The sequence below is a fragment of the Coptis chinensis genome, chromosome 1 (assembly GCF_015680905.1).
Source record: "Coptis chinensis isolate HL-2020 chromosome 1, ASM1568090v1, whole genome shotgun sequence".
In the NCBI taxonomy this organism is placed as follows: Eukaryota; Viridiplantae; Streptophyta; class Magnoliopsida; order Ranunculales; family Ranunculaceae; genus Coptis; species Coptis chinensis.
Genome location: NC_141456.1, coordinates 16,596,842 through 16,613,884, shown reverse-complemented (window position 1 = coordinate 16,613,884; position 17,043 = coordinate 16,596,842). Strand labels below are relative to the sequence as shown.

Sequence of the window (17,043 nt, the reverse complement as noted above, 5' to 3'; positions counted from 1 at the left end):
TCCCACCAATTAGGATAACCAATCACTTCATATCATCTCTCCTTGCTATGACCCAAGTCTCCGCAAACACCGCATTTTTTATCTGCCTAAGGATTTGATTTACCTTTAGGATGGCGTGGAGGACCAGAAAAAATTGGAGGAGTTGTCTTGCTATGAACATCCAAGACAGAGAATTCAATTGATACAGAGTGCCCCATAGCATGTTTCTCAGATTGTACCTTATGAATGTAAGCATAACTTTGTTCCAAGGAAAATTTAGGTTCTTTCCGAAGGATCTCTCCACGCACCAGATCATACTCCTGATCTAGGCCACGTAAAAACATATGAACACGCATTCTAGACATCGTGGATGTTTCATGGACTACAGCCTCAACACTGTTATTCTAGGAGGTCACTCTTTGATCAATTTCCTAGAACATAGCCACTAATTCGTTGTAATAGGAAGAAATAAGTCTCCCATTCTGCTTCGTTTCAAAACACTTCATATTTAATTCAAAAATTTGAGTTTCATTAGAGTCATCATAGAAGGTCTTCTCCACAGCCTCCCAAATATCTTTTGTAGTAGGAAGACGAATATAACGGTTCATAAGAGAAATTTCCATAGAATCAATAAGCCAGCTTTTTACCTTTTCATTATCTGTTGCCCAAACTTCATATTCTGACGAATTCATAAGCGGTTCAACCTTTGTGCCAGTCAAATAACCAACCTTTCCCCTTGCTCCAATCCGCATCCGCATGAGAGGAGCCCAGATGGTATAGTTGGACTCATCTAATGGAACAGTTTTTGGGAACGCTGAGTTGTCTTGTGGGGTGTAGTGGTGATGAATGATGCTTGAAGAATTGTTGTTAGAGTCAGCCATTGTAGTGGTGATATTGTTGCAGAAAAAAACAAACAATTTAGGTTTTTGAAGAAAATAAAAAATAAAACTTTGTGAGAGGGGTTTAATATTCAAGGATTCAATGCAGCGGATTTCAATGGTTTGGCTCTGATACCATGTAGAACCAGATGATTCAATTCAATTCAGTGTATATTTACTTGATTGAATTCTAAAGAGATTACAATTGATTATATAGAGTTTACAAAATAGGAAACAACAAAATTCAGTGGCTTGAGAAACACGGGGCACGGGTCGCGCCCTGTTTAGGCTAGAGAAGGGCGCGGGTCGCGCTCAATTCACTGGACATCCTGAACGTCGGAGCGCGGGTCACGCTCTATCCACACTATATCTGGGCACAGGTCGTGCCCTATACACAGAAAGTAGAATACAGCTTTCTACAAAAGAAAGATGGGAACACATTAGGTTAATGTTGCAACAAGCGTTATAACTAATGTATAATGAAGAATAACAACACACATCATTTTGTTTGGAGGAACACTTGATACAAGGTCTCTTTTTGGAAAAAGAAGATAAAGAAACTGTAACATACTATGTAACATATTGTTCATCCTAGAGAAGGTGATTTAATCCCTTGGGAACTATTAAAAGGCGTATGTATTTTAGTTATGTGTATTCTTATTTGAGAATGAAGCACTAAAATATTAGCTATACATGAAATTCTGATTAGTGATTACCACCAATATTTGCCCTTCCATGTATGAGGATGCATGGGTGTACGTAATTCACAATGCTCTTCCTTTCTTGCAGGTTACATGATAAATCCTTTAGGTTGTATATAATAATATTTTTGGAAGATAATCTCTTCCCAAATATATATGCGGTATGCTACCATATATGTCTCCAGATCAGGGAGGGGTTAATGAAAGACATTCATAATTGGCAGAAATATAGATGCTTGACGCTTGAGGGTTTGCATAACAGGCCATGGATCCATGATCATAGAATGGGGTAGAAACTATGCCATCTAAGTCGACTATGATTTAAATTGGTCGATGTGGCTTGGCAGGTTTCATTAGTTATACGCCTCCCCATCATAAGCTCATGTAGAAGTACTATCATTTGGAAAAACAAACAAATGTATGAATGTATTGGAAATGATTTTATAAGTAACAATTTTCAATCCCTTTTGTTATTATTATTTAAATCTCATATATTTCCTGCTTGGTATGCTATTTTATTGTTTCATCTTACTTTATTATCTTAATTCATTTTTCTCTTGCATAATTAGCTAATGCCTCATGATAATCCCGAACGTTAACAATAATACTTAGATGCATTTGCGCTTATTCTATTGAAGCAGTAACCAATATTTTACTTTGAGCTTATTCTTTCCAAACAATAACAAACTTTGTACTCGGGTTTAGCTAACAAATTTTAGTGGTAACTATGATTATAGTGTCAGTAGAGCCTTTGTTTTGGCGCGAGTAAGGTTTATTGAATAAATATAAATGTTATGAATCAACGGGCATTATAACTCACCAGGATTTTTTTTAGGTCACCACGACTTGATCCCATGATCGACATGATCGACAGGTCAATAGTACGTTACCCACACGACCAACATATCATTGGGTTACTCCATATAAAAGAAAAAAAACTCACCATGATTACTTAATATAAGGGTTACTGAATAATTATAATATGCATATTGTGAATCAACGGGCATCATAACTCACTAGGATTACTTCATATTTTGACAAGATCTTACTCTATATTTTTGTGTGCCCCCATTTCCTTGGGTCGAAAGCGAAGACCTAAATTTTGTTAGTATGCATTATGGGCTAATTTTGTAAATCAAAGGTCTTTGAGCTGAGACATTATTTGAACTAATTTTGTAAGTATGCAGTATGGGCTTAATTTGAAGTGGACTTACTTCTAATTTCAAATTCAATTGGCTTTATTTGAAGTTGAAAATTCAAATATGCAAATCCAAAAGGTAGGGCATTTTATCAAATTGGGTCTTTAAATTAACTATGGGCTTTCGTTAGTTGTATAAATAGACATTGGGATTCACAAAAATAAACTACAAAGAAAAGAAAATGAAATATGTAAAATGAAAAATTATAATAAAAAATAAATATAAAAAATTAAACTTCAACAAAATATGAACAGGTAAATTTCGAAAAAGTTGTAAAGTAAATATAAATTAATATTCACTTTATTTTAGAGTATCTTCATGCAAAAAATTGTTGCTTAAAAATTATTTCAGTGCACTTATTATTTGAAAGGTTCACTTAAATTGAAAAAAAAAAAAGTGAATATTACAACTTCACGTAAAGTCCACAAAAAACCAACTTTATATAATTATTTCTCCATTTTAAGCCCAATAATTTCAAAATACAATACAAGTTTATCAAATATGTTTTCTCTTATCCATCTTCTACATCACAATATTCTCTTTCTTCTGATGCATGAAATGTCTATTGTGTAAAGTTTCTAATAAAAATTATATTGATCCTTCTAAAGTTCAAATTCATATACTATAGGATCAAACCTAACAAAAAAAAACAAATGGTGGCCTTTGAAATAAACTGTGTTTTCGTATAAGATTTCTATCATTTGTGATTATATTATGTGCTCTCTAATGATTTTTAACAGATTATATTTTACATGGAGTTAGATATATTGTTTTTTATATTTGAATTTGTTATCTATAATGATAGGTTAAGATATCTCCTCTTTTACAGCTTTCCAAAAGGGCGATATAATTTGTGGCATATATATTTCATTAAATTTTTGAATCATTACAATATTTTAGAGTAAATATTTTTGGTACATAATAATTCATAAACTTAAATTATAAAATATTAACAAAAATAAAAACAATTACATAAAAACGGTCCCATTGGTTGAACGGATACGAAAACTAGTGATAATCTCTACACTATATGATAGTCGGGTCTTTAGGAGGCACACTTTTCAACCGAACAGTGTATTTCTAATTTCTCTATTTTAAGATTTTAGAACCACCTCCCTTAATTATTCTAATCAGCTCCCTCTTTTTAAACAATTTACAAAAAACTTCTTCATTTTACTGAAATTAGAATTAGTTTCATATTATTTAAAATAATTTAGAAAACCTCTTTTACGACACTGAAATTATATTCAACACCTCCTAATATTTTTATATTGTTTTTTAGATTAGAACTAGAATTCATAAAATCATACTACCCAAGAGATGTTAGAGCGAGCGACAGGTTTAAAGACTTAAAACAACACCGATACGTAGCATAGTTCACATACTTATTACAATAGGATGTATTAGGCCATAATAATAAGTTTGGACTAAACACATCTAGATGTGCGTATTTGGTCCATGTAATTAGATTCTACAAAACTATGGCAACGGGCTCAAGAGAGCAGATATTTAGGAGATGGGCTTACGCTTGATATTAAGCCATACATTTTAGTAAGAATGCCCATTACGATATATGGACTAGCTGGGCCATTAGAGGGGGGGGAGTCGGATTGTTGGACTGACCTGGGTTTTTTTGTCTTTCTTGAGAATATTTTATCCGAAAGTCATATCCAAGGGGCTTATCCAAAACGCAGGAATCCCATTTCCAAAATACCTTCTACCAAAGGAATTTGGGAGGAGCTCAAACTCTCAATAGGGATATTTGAACTCGCACACTATTTTCTCCTTGAGGTTTTTCAGCTTATTACCCAAAGTCCCAAACACCTTTGATTCGTGAAAGGGTCAGTAAAAATGAAACGATCCAGTTTAGTTGTTTACTATCGTAATAACTTGCTTTTGCTGCAAGTTTTCCACGCCATTAAGGAAAATCGGACCCTCTCATTTCTTTCTTTTCCTTTTTGTGTCTGATCGCCCACAGAGATCATTTAATTCAATAACATGTCAGGATAGTTGCTTGGCCCATTCAGATTGTCCAAAATTAAATGACGATGCATTAAAATGGGCCTCAATACCTGGCCCAAAGAAAGTGCATCACTTCAAATTCCATTGATCCACCTCTGAGTCCCCTTCAAAAATAGCAGTTTGCCTGCTGTGTTTGCTAACTTGGCCAGTCTATTCAGTAACTAAATTAGCTACTCCATTTTATTTTTTGATTGCCATATCTGTTTTAAATGAGATTAGTAATTTTTTGATGCTGGCGGTATTCGAACCCAAGACCTACCACCCAAAAATTTGACCAATTTTATTAGTGGGCACCTGCAATTAGTTACCCTCTCACTCTCTTACCTACCACATAAGCTTGTTAAATTAAATGAAGCTCTTATTTTTTTTATGTAGTCCAAAAGATAAGTCTAAATACTCTTTTAGCACTTACCACAAGTTGGTAAAATTTGTCATTACTTGATTCAATCTAATTGAAGTTTGCTGATTCTAAGATATCATTATCAACTTCAATTTGGATTTTCTTGGAGGTCAAACGATCGAGACTGAACCTTTTTTGCGAAGAAAGCTTGAAGAGAATTTGGATTATGGTCCCTAACTCAGTAACTCCCTATCAATCTCCAACTTGCTTCATTTATGACTACTTTTCGTAATTGATTAAGGGCTGCCCTATCAATCTATCATTCTCCAAGTTTTCCCTTTGTTGGATCCGAGTATCAGACTATTATCCGTGACATGGGTTCAAGCTCGGCCTGTTATTGACAATCTCAATTGCTTTTTTACCACCCATTAATGCATTGGGTCGGGAAGTCGGTAAATGGTAACAAGATTAGTTGATATTTTACTCAGTAAGTCAGTATAGAATAAGCATGGGTACATTTAGAACCTAAATGCTCTAGTAGGCTATATTAATTTAGTATTTTTTTTTTTATCATTAGGAGTGTCAACGGTCCGGTTTTTAGTGTTGTAAGAACCAAAAACCATTTAATTTTGCATTCGATTCTGGTTCTAGTTTTTTACGATTCTTAACGTTGTAGAACCTTACCCATAACTACCGGTTTCTAGTAGGTATTCTTGGTTCTAATTTTTCATTTCGATTCTTAAGAGATTCACTATTTACACACAATTTTTATTGGTCTTATTAAAAAATATGTACTAAAAACACAAAAAAATACCGGACGAACAAGTCATTTTTTAAATATTGATATAAGTAATTGTGTTATTCAATAATAAGTTAAATAAAACCATATATTTAAGGTTGTAAACTATAATATATTTTTATATTATTTATAACACTAAATACCATATTACACTAATAAATTAATATAATTTAGTAATATATAAATGAACATTTTGAGTTTTTATATACTTATTTCAATATTTTTTATGTTAAAAGTACAATAATATTCCGTTCTAGTTCTATATGGTCTGTTTTTTTTTAAGTATCCAGTCTTAAATGGTTCTTAAAAATAGGAACCGTAACCATGATTTTTTTAGGGCTCGGTTAAAAGGTACCCAATGACACCCTTAAGTGGATGTGGTGAAGTGAAGTAATGGGTAATTGCCTTAATCGGCCATAATAAATATACATTGGTCTCCAACTGGCCATGTCTTTCAATTTTGACCAATTCAATGGGTTTTTGATCATTTTGCCCTTCCGTACAACATTTTCTCTCCTCCTGCCACACTCTCTCTCTCCTGCAACACACTCTCTCTTCTTGTACTTCTGATGTTGATATGCACAGTCATATCTATCCGTTAGATTCTCTTAGCGATACGTACTAGCGATTAATGACCGTTGGATTTCAACCCAGCAAAAATGAAAATGGACTTTAGCTATTGTGGGATCACGAACCAGCAACTTATGGATCTACTATCAGCAACTTTTACGTTGTTTTTGTAATTTAAAGACGAGACAATATTTACCTCGCTTTTTGTGCCAACCTTAATTTTTTTTACAAAGCTCCAAAGCTACACTTTTTTCTCTGGGTTCTTCATTTTTGATCTTCTACTCTGTCTTCTCATTTTCGATTTTTCTAAGGATTGTGATGGATGAAAATAACTCAAATCTCGATAATGGTCAGTTTTGATGTTTGTTTAGTTATCTTTAGTGTTGGTTTGTTTCTATGTAGGTTTATGTTTCGGTTTGCTTCTTTGTAGTTTTACGTAGAAGTGTGAGTGTTTTTTTATAAGGTTTCCATGGTGGTTTACCATTTCCAAGTTGATTTTGTTGTCATAGTTATGGTATTTATACAAGGGTTATACAATGTCATAAATGTAGAACAATAAATGAAAGAACTTTACTGTCGTTTTATTAAAAGCTCTTACTATTTATTGTGCTAACTTTGTATTTTTTCAGGTTCATTTGATATGCTTATTTATTATGATGGTGAGATGAAATCTGACAAGCATGGTGTGATGAAGTATCTAGGGGGGTGAGGTGAAATTGAGAGTGTTTGATGTGGATACTCCCTTTGAAATATTCATGTGTCTTGTTGAAGCTGTGTCATCGCGTATAAGATTGGGTTTTTCTGTTAGGTATTTGATGAACAAGTCCCCATGTAGAATTGATGAAGAAACCGACTACTTGAACATGATTAAGAAGCAGAAGAAGACTCCAACGAAAGCAATGAAAGTTTGGGTTATCAATGAAGCAATCGTCATCACACCATGTGGTATGGGAGCAGGACAAATTAGAAGATCAAGTCCTGGACAACCTACTGTGAAGAACAAAAAAGTTCGTACTGAGCTGTTTAAAACAGATAGTGTTACTCTTGGAAAAGGTTGTGGACAACCTAGAATGGAGAATAAACCGGTTAGTAATGAGCTATTTAAATAAGAAATGGTTAGAAATGCAAGTCCTGGATCAAGTTATGGAATTTCTAGTACGAAGAAGAAACAAGTTTGTAGTGAGCCATTTAAACCTTCTCTGCTGCCAAAGAGTGCTTGTCCTGGATCAAGTGGTGGAGAACATTGTATTAAGAAGAAACTCAATGAAGAAATTCCAATTACTGATTCTCCAAGGAAACAATCTTTTTGAAAGAAAAAGTGCTAGCTCAACAGAAATATTCTTTCAATCAATTTAAACTTGTGGACAAACCAATAGGTAAATCACTAATTTTATTTTAGTTATTCTTAGTTCCAGTAAATGGTTTGGTTGTTGACGGTTATAAACACTGTGTTCCCCAGACAATCTGCTAGAACAACCTTCAACTGCAACTCATCAATTGCAAGATGTGGAAAATGAAAATGTCGTTGAAAATGTCCCACACAGCTTGGAAACGTTCGAAAAGGTCATGCCACACTGATATAATAAGAACAAGCGAGCACAGGTTTGAGTGTTTGTTTGTGAGCTATGGCGTAACTGTTTGTGCCTACAGAAGGTGCCTTCGTCCGTTGATTATGATCGATGGAACTTTCATGAAAGGTAGATACAAGTCTGTGATCCTAACTGCTCTTTTTGTTGATGGAGATAGTCATTGCTTTCCAATTGCAGTTGGTGTAGTCCCAAAAGAGAATAATGAACATTGGGATTGGTTTCTTCAAAAATGCAAAGATGTTGTAGTTGGTCCTACAGATAAGTTTGTTCTATTATCATATAGGCATACTGACATTGCCTCTTTTTGTGTATGTAGATGAGATGTGGGATATGGATATAGATGATGGTCGTTGAACAAAATAGAAGCGTATCAAAACCTAATTATCCCTCAATAAGTCAAGGATGAGTAGGGTATCGTTCCATTTTTAAGTGTATGTTTATATGAAGGACAGGACTGGAAAGGGGTTTAAGGGATTAAAAACTATTATTATAGATATTGTAGATTCTAATGCTAAACTAAACTAAACTAAACTATTAAGAATTTATAAGAGAGGGAATTCAAGAGATTAGAATCCACCAATACTTTCAATGACCTTTTGCTTCATGGTTGTTCTCACAAGTAGACTACAATTAGGCAATCGAGCGAGTGCCGATGCCCTCTTGGACGAAACATCGTTAACGAATTACTTTACTTAAGGTTGTTTCTATGTTCATGCTACTAGTATCTTCTTTCCTTTTATGTGAGCTTGGGTAACTATTCAATGAATCACCATCTAAGGCAAACACACGGAATACTTCCCTTACTCTAAAACAATACACAACTAGAAGAAAAGTAGAGAATAATAGTATAATATTCAATTACAATAAATAAACCCCTATTCTAGCATTATATTCAATTGCAATAAATAAAAGCATGTTACTAGCAAATATTCAATTGCAATAAATAAAACCCTAAACTAACATGATATTCGATTGCAATAAATAAAAACCTTAATCTATACTTCCATCCCCTGGTCTGGGCAATGGAACTAGTAACTAGAAACATAAAGAGCTAACCTGATGGAAGAACACCATGAACCAGAAGAATCATTAAACCTTAAGTACTGGCTTCATCTCCTCCCTTGAAGGAGAAGATTAGCCTTCCATAAAGAAGGAAGAACACGAAGAACGAGAAGAAGAAGAGTCGAAGAACATAAGACTAGAAAGACTAATTTATTAAGACTCAGCTAGTTAAAATCGATCTTTTATTATTAATCTCTCTCTGCCTCAAGTTCTGGAGACAAGAATATAAGTGAATTGACAAATTACATGAGGCACTTAGGTCCTCTATTTATAGAGGTTACAATGAGCTCTAGAAGCATTCCAAACCGTCATTTGTTTCCTAATACAAATAGACTTCCTTCATAGTCCAATTTCGTCTCCAAAACTGAGAAGGAATTGGCTACAGTGTCAATTCATGCATCTGGACGCACTATTCATGCGTCTCAGACGCAATCAATGCGTCTAGATGCTCGATCCATGCGTCCCAGACGCATTAGCCGATTTTGTCTCTTCTGCTCTATTATTCTATCCTCTTTTGCGGGCTTTGGTCCAAGCAACGAATCTTTTGGCCTTGGGCTTCCAAATATGCTTTAAAATAGGTCCAAGTTGCATCTTTAATAGCTCCAATTCCTTGGCCTTCTCCATGATTGTCCACGGGCTTCCCATGTGATCTTTAATGCTCCGAATTACTCCGTTTTACCCCATGTTCTCTAATATTCCACAAAACTCTCTCTTTGACCTGTAGAATCATAAAACATAACTTACAAACACTATTAGTCCACTAAGATGGCTAAACAAGAGGCATAATCGAGGAAAATATCACTTTTTGAGCACTTATCACAACTCCCAACTAGCCTTTTGCTAGTCTCTTAGCAAATAAGATAAAAAAATAGATAAGTGATCAAAATCACATCCTAATAACAAAAATAAAATCCTAACTCATTTCCGTAGGCATCGCGATTGCATTTACCATATGCAACAAGGCTTTAAACCTTTAAGTTTCCAAAAAAGGACGAGTTATAGTCTCGTGAGGGTTTTCAGGTGATATACCCACAAAATCAATCAATAGCATGTTCAAGAATGATAATATTTTTCAGAGAGAGAAATTCCTTACCCACTTAGTGCTTACTCCAAATGCAGTCTCCATTGCTAACTACATTGCTGGAAAGACTCATAAATTATGATGGGAGATAGTAAAAATTGACAAAATTCTTAATCAAGGCTTATGTGTGTACTTAGTCAATCTCCTATACTCTCCTATTCAAGAAACGGAATCCCTAGTTTACCATAGGTAGATAATCTCAACTTTCAATCCTCACCGGTCATACTCTCAGAAGATGGTCTACTATTTTACCTCATGTATGTGGGGAAAAGAATAATGCATACGAACATCCCACATACTACCTTGAAAAACGGACTTCTGGATGAAATTAGTCTCATGGAAAAAATGATGAAGTGTCGGGTGCTTCACTTTAGCATCCTCTCACCTATTCTAGACTTCGTACCATACTGTAATGATAAGTCATGGGTTGTAACTTGGCTTGGGTATTGGTTTATGAAGGAAAGGTAAAAAGGATTCAAATGTTGTTTCTGAAAAACACTAAGGGTTTTGCTTCATTATTTGGAAGATTTCTTCAAATTCTGTATTGCAGATAAAATTCTTTCTTTGTCTTAGCTTTTTCATCCATTCTGTTCAATTTTTTATTTATTATTATTATTATTATTATTATTATTATTATTTTATTATTTTTTTTTTATTATTATTTTTTTTTAACTCGGTGGTATATCCTTGATTAGTACTGGATATGCTTGTTTTCCACTAGCTTCTTTCACTTAGAACAGAATGATGGTCTTCATTGTATCTCTCTGGTATTTTTCTTGTAATCTTCCTTTTGTGCTCTTTGTTCCTCTTTATGCCCCTCGTATTCTCAGAAACATATGGGTATGGCTAATAAATATTTTGGCTATACTCCTTGTCTGGAGTTGGGTAAAGGGTAAAGGGTTTTATGAAAGAAAATGGCTTATTGTAAGGCTCAAAATGGTTTAACATGATGGTCCTACTAGGTGGGATAAAGGCTGAATGGGTTCACTACTTGACTTATCAGTATGATACTCTGTTTCAAATAGACTACAAGACCTAATGGCTATCTCCCCAGTTGATGTCACTTCGTGATTAACCAAATCAACAAATAATGAGACTATATGTCACACCCCGAATTTCGACAGAATTCGGAAAAAACATTATTTGTTCCCGACTCTTCGATCTCCGAGGTGTGATGCACTCTCCACTTCCAAAAAACCCATAAACAGTTTAAATATGCGGATACTTTAAAACCAATAAAAATTTCAAATTAACAAAAGTCATCTTCATTACAAAAATTAACAAATGAAAATGCAAATAACCTTATCTCAACTGAAAATCTATATCACCTCAAAGGAAAACAAAACATATCCTGAGATGCAACGCTAACGCAAACCACAAACAGCAACCAATCTTCTTCAACATTAAACCTGTCAAGACTTATCAACTATGTTCATTTAATGAACACACCCGATAAGCATACATGCAAATCGGGTCAGCATTATAAAAATGCTGGTGTGAGTAGCTCTAAAATACAACATATACTTATACCAATATATACACAAACCATACGGCAGTTAGTTCCTCCACCGAGGCGCCTTAACTTTCAACGACTAATATAACATCCTTAAGTACAATAATTAAGGCAGGTAGTTCCTCCACTGAGGCGCCTTAACTTCCCACTAACCACACAACAAACTATACACATAATAAATAAGGCAGGTAGTTCCTCCATCGAGGCGCCTTAGGTTCAACTAAACAAATAACCAACCAAACGTATTATATACGTACCGCATTCCATGCTCAAATACAGAGTGGGTCGTCTCTGCCCAAGTAATTAGTTTGACCCACCCTTCTGCAAAACTCTATTTAATCATATATTTCAAGATATATTATTAACCAACACATTACCATAATTATATTAATTAAGGCTTTCTTTGTGTGTTCCTAAAATCACGTCGTATCTATGTCTTACCTAGTTTCCCTGGCTACCACAATCGCTTCCCAACGCCGAACATGTACATCCACATGCCTTCCCTTACATAATAAACCACTCCGTGCGTAACTACCCTGAGCGGGATGCCGCACACCAGGTAACCCTCACACGAAAGTCATTATGCAAGTACTGCCACTATTCGGCATAAAATATCGTGCGTCTCGTTCTATTTTGCGAACGGAATAATCAAGCCACTATTCGGCTACGCCAGAAGGGTCATTCAGATTCACTGAAACGCCAGAAGGGCCAATCACATTACTTACGCCCGAAGGCCATTCAGATTCACTGAAACGCCAGAAGGGCCAATAATATCACCTACGCCCAAAACAAGCATATCCAGTAAAAAGGGCCAATAATATCCAGAAGGGCCAATAATATCACCCACTTTAAAACATATGGACCAAGCCCAAAACAAAAACAGAAAAAACCGGTCCAAAGAAAGCTAATTGGGTTCGACCCAAGCTAACAGAAAATGAAACTTAAACTGGCCCAAAACCTTAATTGGTTCGGCCCACAAACCACTAAAATGAAACTGGTCCCATAACAAACTAAACTAATCTTGGGCCCAAAGACTAAACTGAAAATGGCCCAACACTTAATCAAAAGTGGCCCAACACACTAATGAATATCAAAACCGGTCTGGCCCAACAATTTAAATCGGCCCAAGTAACTGATTGGTCCGGCCCAAGGCCCAAACCGATCATCTTCTCCATCAGCTCCTGCATCCTCCTCCACCACCAGCCACCAAATCGGCCACCGTCAAACCTCCACACAAACCCACCGAAAATGATCAGGGGAAAAACCCCAACCACTTTAACAAAAGCGACAACTTCCATTATTAAATTCCCAATCTTGACCAAAACTAGATCTGGGAAATATTACCGCCGCCATTAACGACTTCTCTAAGCTCCAGCAGCACCATTAACATCCCCCCCACACACACTACACTACCCCATCAACCCATTATCAATCCACCAACCAAAATCAACCAAAAATAGTTAGAATTAATTTACTGGAGGACGTCTGGGCGTGCCGCCATTAATGGAGCTTCGAGCTTCAACAGCCCTTTCCAGCACCTATGACAACCTCCAACCACCACCAATCGTAATCCCAATAACCAACAACCTAACCCACAAAAACAAACCAACAAATTTAAAGGGCAGTACTATTCCTGGGGCTGGCGCCTCCATTTTTTTATTCTCTAAAAACCCTATTATCTAGAACAATGTGATTATATACTTGGGTTAGAAACCCAAACCCAATACAGACTCGGGCCCAGAAACCAGGCCCACATATCCCAAATCCAATCCAGCGAATTTTAAATAAATAAATAAATTAATTAATTAATAAACTAAATACGTATTTTAAATACGGGCGTTACACTATATTACAACGACGTAAAGAACTGAAAGATGTTGAGTCACTAAGACTCGGATTTTTCGTAAGAACTTTCCAAAGAATGGGTATAAAGCTCAAGTCTCAGGAGCTAAGTCTAAAAATTCTACTTCCAATTTACTAGGGGTTTAAATCTCTCTTCTAGCAAAAGTACACAAAACTAACCAAGTATTATGGTGGTGGTGCCTTGATAAAGAATTCTATCAACAAGAACTATGTCCGAGCATAATAAATAGTCTAAGCGGTAATGAAATCAATAATATCAACTATCTATCAAACTCAACACTAAGCAGTATAGAATCTATATCCCAGACTCATCATTAAAATTCATTTTTCTCATGCTACTGATATAGAAATAAAAATATTTTTGTTTTTGAAAACTAATTTTCGAAATTCATTTCTCAAGTACATGACCTTGCCTCTTTTTGTATGTAGATGGATGTGGTATATGGATGATGTAGATAGATGATGGTTGTTGAACAAAAAGAAGCGTATCAAAACCTAATTATCCCTCAATAAGTAAAGGATGAGTAGGGTATCGTTCCACTTTTAAGTGTATGTTTATATGAAGGACAGGACTGGAAAGGGGGTTTGAGGGATTAAAAACTATAATTGTAGAGATTTTAGATTCTAATGCTAAACTAAACTAAACTAACTAAACTTATACTAAAGCTAATAATTGGAAATAAAGAGAGAAAATGAGAGAGATAGATTCAAGAGATTCAAATCCACCAATGCTTTTGATTCAATGACCTTTTGCTTCATGTTGTTCTCCAAGTAGACTACAATCGGCAATCGAAATGAGTGCCGATGCCTTTGGGTGAAACATCGTTAAACAATTAACTCTACTTAAGGTTGTTCCTATGTTCATGTTACTAGTATCTTCTTTCCTTTTATGTGAGCTTGGGCAGCTATTCAATGAATCACCATCTAAGGCAAACACAAGGAATACTTCCCTTACTCTAAAACACTACACAATTAGAAGAAAAGTAGAGAATAATAGTATAATATTCAATTACAATAAATAAAACTCTATTCTAGCATTATATTCAATTGCAATAAATAAAAGCATGTTACTAGCAAATATTCAATTGCAATAAATAAAACCCTAAACTAGCATGATATTCAATTGTAATAAATAAAAACCTTAATCTATACTTCCATCCCTTGGTGTGGGCAATGGAACTAATAACTAAAAATATAAAGAACTAACCTGATTGAAGAACACCATAAACTAGAAGAATCATTAAACCTTAAGCACCGGCTTCATCTCCTCCCTTGAAGGAGAAGATTAGCCTTCCATAAAGAAGGAATAACACGAAGAACGAGAAGAAGAAGAGTTGAAGAACATAAGACTAGAAAGACTAATTTATTAAGACTCAGCTAGTTAAAACCGATCTTTTATTATTAATCTCTCTCTGCCTCAAGTTCTGGAGACAAGAATATAAGTGAATTGGCCCCTTACATGAGGCACTTAGGTCCTCTATTTATAGGGGTTACAATGAGCTCTAGAAGCATTCCAAACCGTCATTTATTTCCTAATACAAATAGACTTCTTCCAGAGTCCGACTTCGTCTTCAAAACTGAGAAAGAATTGGCTACAGTGTCGATTCATGCGTTCCATACTTAATCAGTGCATCTGGACACTCGATCTATGCATCCCAGACGCAATCAATGCGTCTGGACGCTCGATACATCCGCCCCAGACGCATAAGCCGATTTTCTCTCTTCTGCTCTATCTTTTTATCCTCTTTTGTGGGCTTTGGTCCAAGCAACGAATCCTTTAGCCTTGGGCCTCCAAATAGACTTTAAAATAGGTCCAAGTCGCATCTTTAACAGCTCCAATTCCTTGGCCTTCTCCATGATTGTCCACGAGCTTCCCATGTGATCTTTAATGCTCCGAATTACTCCGTTTTACCCCATGTTCTCTAATATTCCACAAAACTCTCTCTTTGACCTGTAGAATCATAAAACATAACTTACAAACACTATTAGTCCACAAAGATGGCTAAACAAGAGGCATAATCGAGGGTTAAATAGCACTTTTTGAGCACTTATCACAACTCCCAACTAGCCATTTGCTAGTCTCTTAGCAAATAAGATAAAAAATAGATAAGTGATCAAAATCTCATCCTAATAACAAAAATAAAATCCTAACTCATTTTTGCAGGCATCGCGATTGCATTTACCATATGGAACAAGGCTTTAAACCTTTAAGTTCCCCAAAAAGGACGAGTTATAGTCTCGTGAGGGTTTTCAGGTGATATACCCACAAAATCAATCAATAGCATGTTCAGGAATGATAGTATTTTTCAGAGAGATAAATTCCTTACCCACTTAGTGCTTACTCCAATGGGGCGGTATCCATTGCTAACTACATTGCTGCAAAGACTCATAGATTATGATGGGAGATAGTAAAAATTGACAAAATTCTCAATCAAGGCTTATGTGTGTACTTAGTCAATCTCCTATACTCTCCTATCCAAGAAACGTAATCCCTAGTTTACCATAGGTAGATAATCTCGACTTTCAATCCTCACCGGTCATACTCTCAGAAAAGAATCTCTTATAAGATGGTCTACTATTTTACCTCATGTATGTGGGGAAAAGAATAATGCATATGAACATCCCACATACTACTTTGAAAAACAAACTTCTGAATAAAAGTAGTCTCATGGAAAGAATGTCAATCACATATGAAGTGTCGGGTCCTTCACTTTAGCATCCTCTCACCTATTCTAGACTTCGTACCATACTGTAGTGATAAGCCATGGGTTGTAACTTGGCTTGGGTATTGGTTTATGAAGGAAAGGTAAAAAGGATTCTAAGGTTGTTTCTGAAAAACACTAAGGGTTTTGCTTCTTTCTTTGGAAGATTTCTTCAAATTCTGTATTGTAGAGAAAATTCTTCCTTTCTCTTAGCTTTTCCATCCATTCTGTTTTTTTTTTTTTTTTTTTTTTTTTTGTTTAAAGCTCAGTGGTATATCCTTGATTAGTACTGGATATGCTTGTTTTCCACTAGCATATGGGTATGGCTGATAAAGATTTTAGCTATACTCCTTGTCTGGAGTTGGGTAAAGAATAAAGGGTTTTGGAAGAAAATGGCTTAGTGTAAGGCTCAAAAGGGTTTAACATGATGGTCTTACTAGGTGGGATAAAGGCTGAATGGGTTCACTACTTGGCTTATCAGTATGATACTCTGTTTCGAATAGACTACAAGACCTAATGGCTATCTCCCCAGTTGATGTCACTTCGTGATTAACCAAATCAACAAATAATGAGACTATATTACAACGATATAAAGAACTGAAAGATGTTAAGTCACTAAGACTCGGATTTTTCATAAGAACTCTCCAAAGAATGGGTATAAAGCTCAAGTCTTACGGGTTAAGTCTAAAAATTCTACTTCCAGTTTACTAGGGGTTTAAATCTCTCTTCTAGCAAAAGTATACAA

General features: G+C 35.3%; 1 protein-coding gene across 1 annotated transcript; it reads right to left on the bottom strand.

Moving 5' to 3' along the window:
• Positions 1-410: 410 nt before the first annotated feature.
• LOC147522528 (uncharacterized) lies at positions 411-860 on the bottom strand. The gene has a single exon (XM_086567956.1). It carries the CDS (start codon positions 858-860, stop codon positions 411-413), a length of 450 nt encoding a protein of 149 aa, XP_086424082.1.
• Positions 861-17,043: the final 16,183 nt, after the last annotated feature.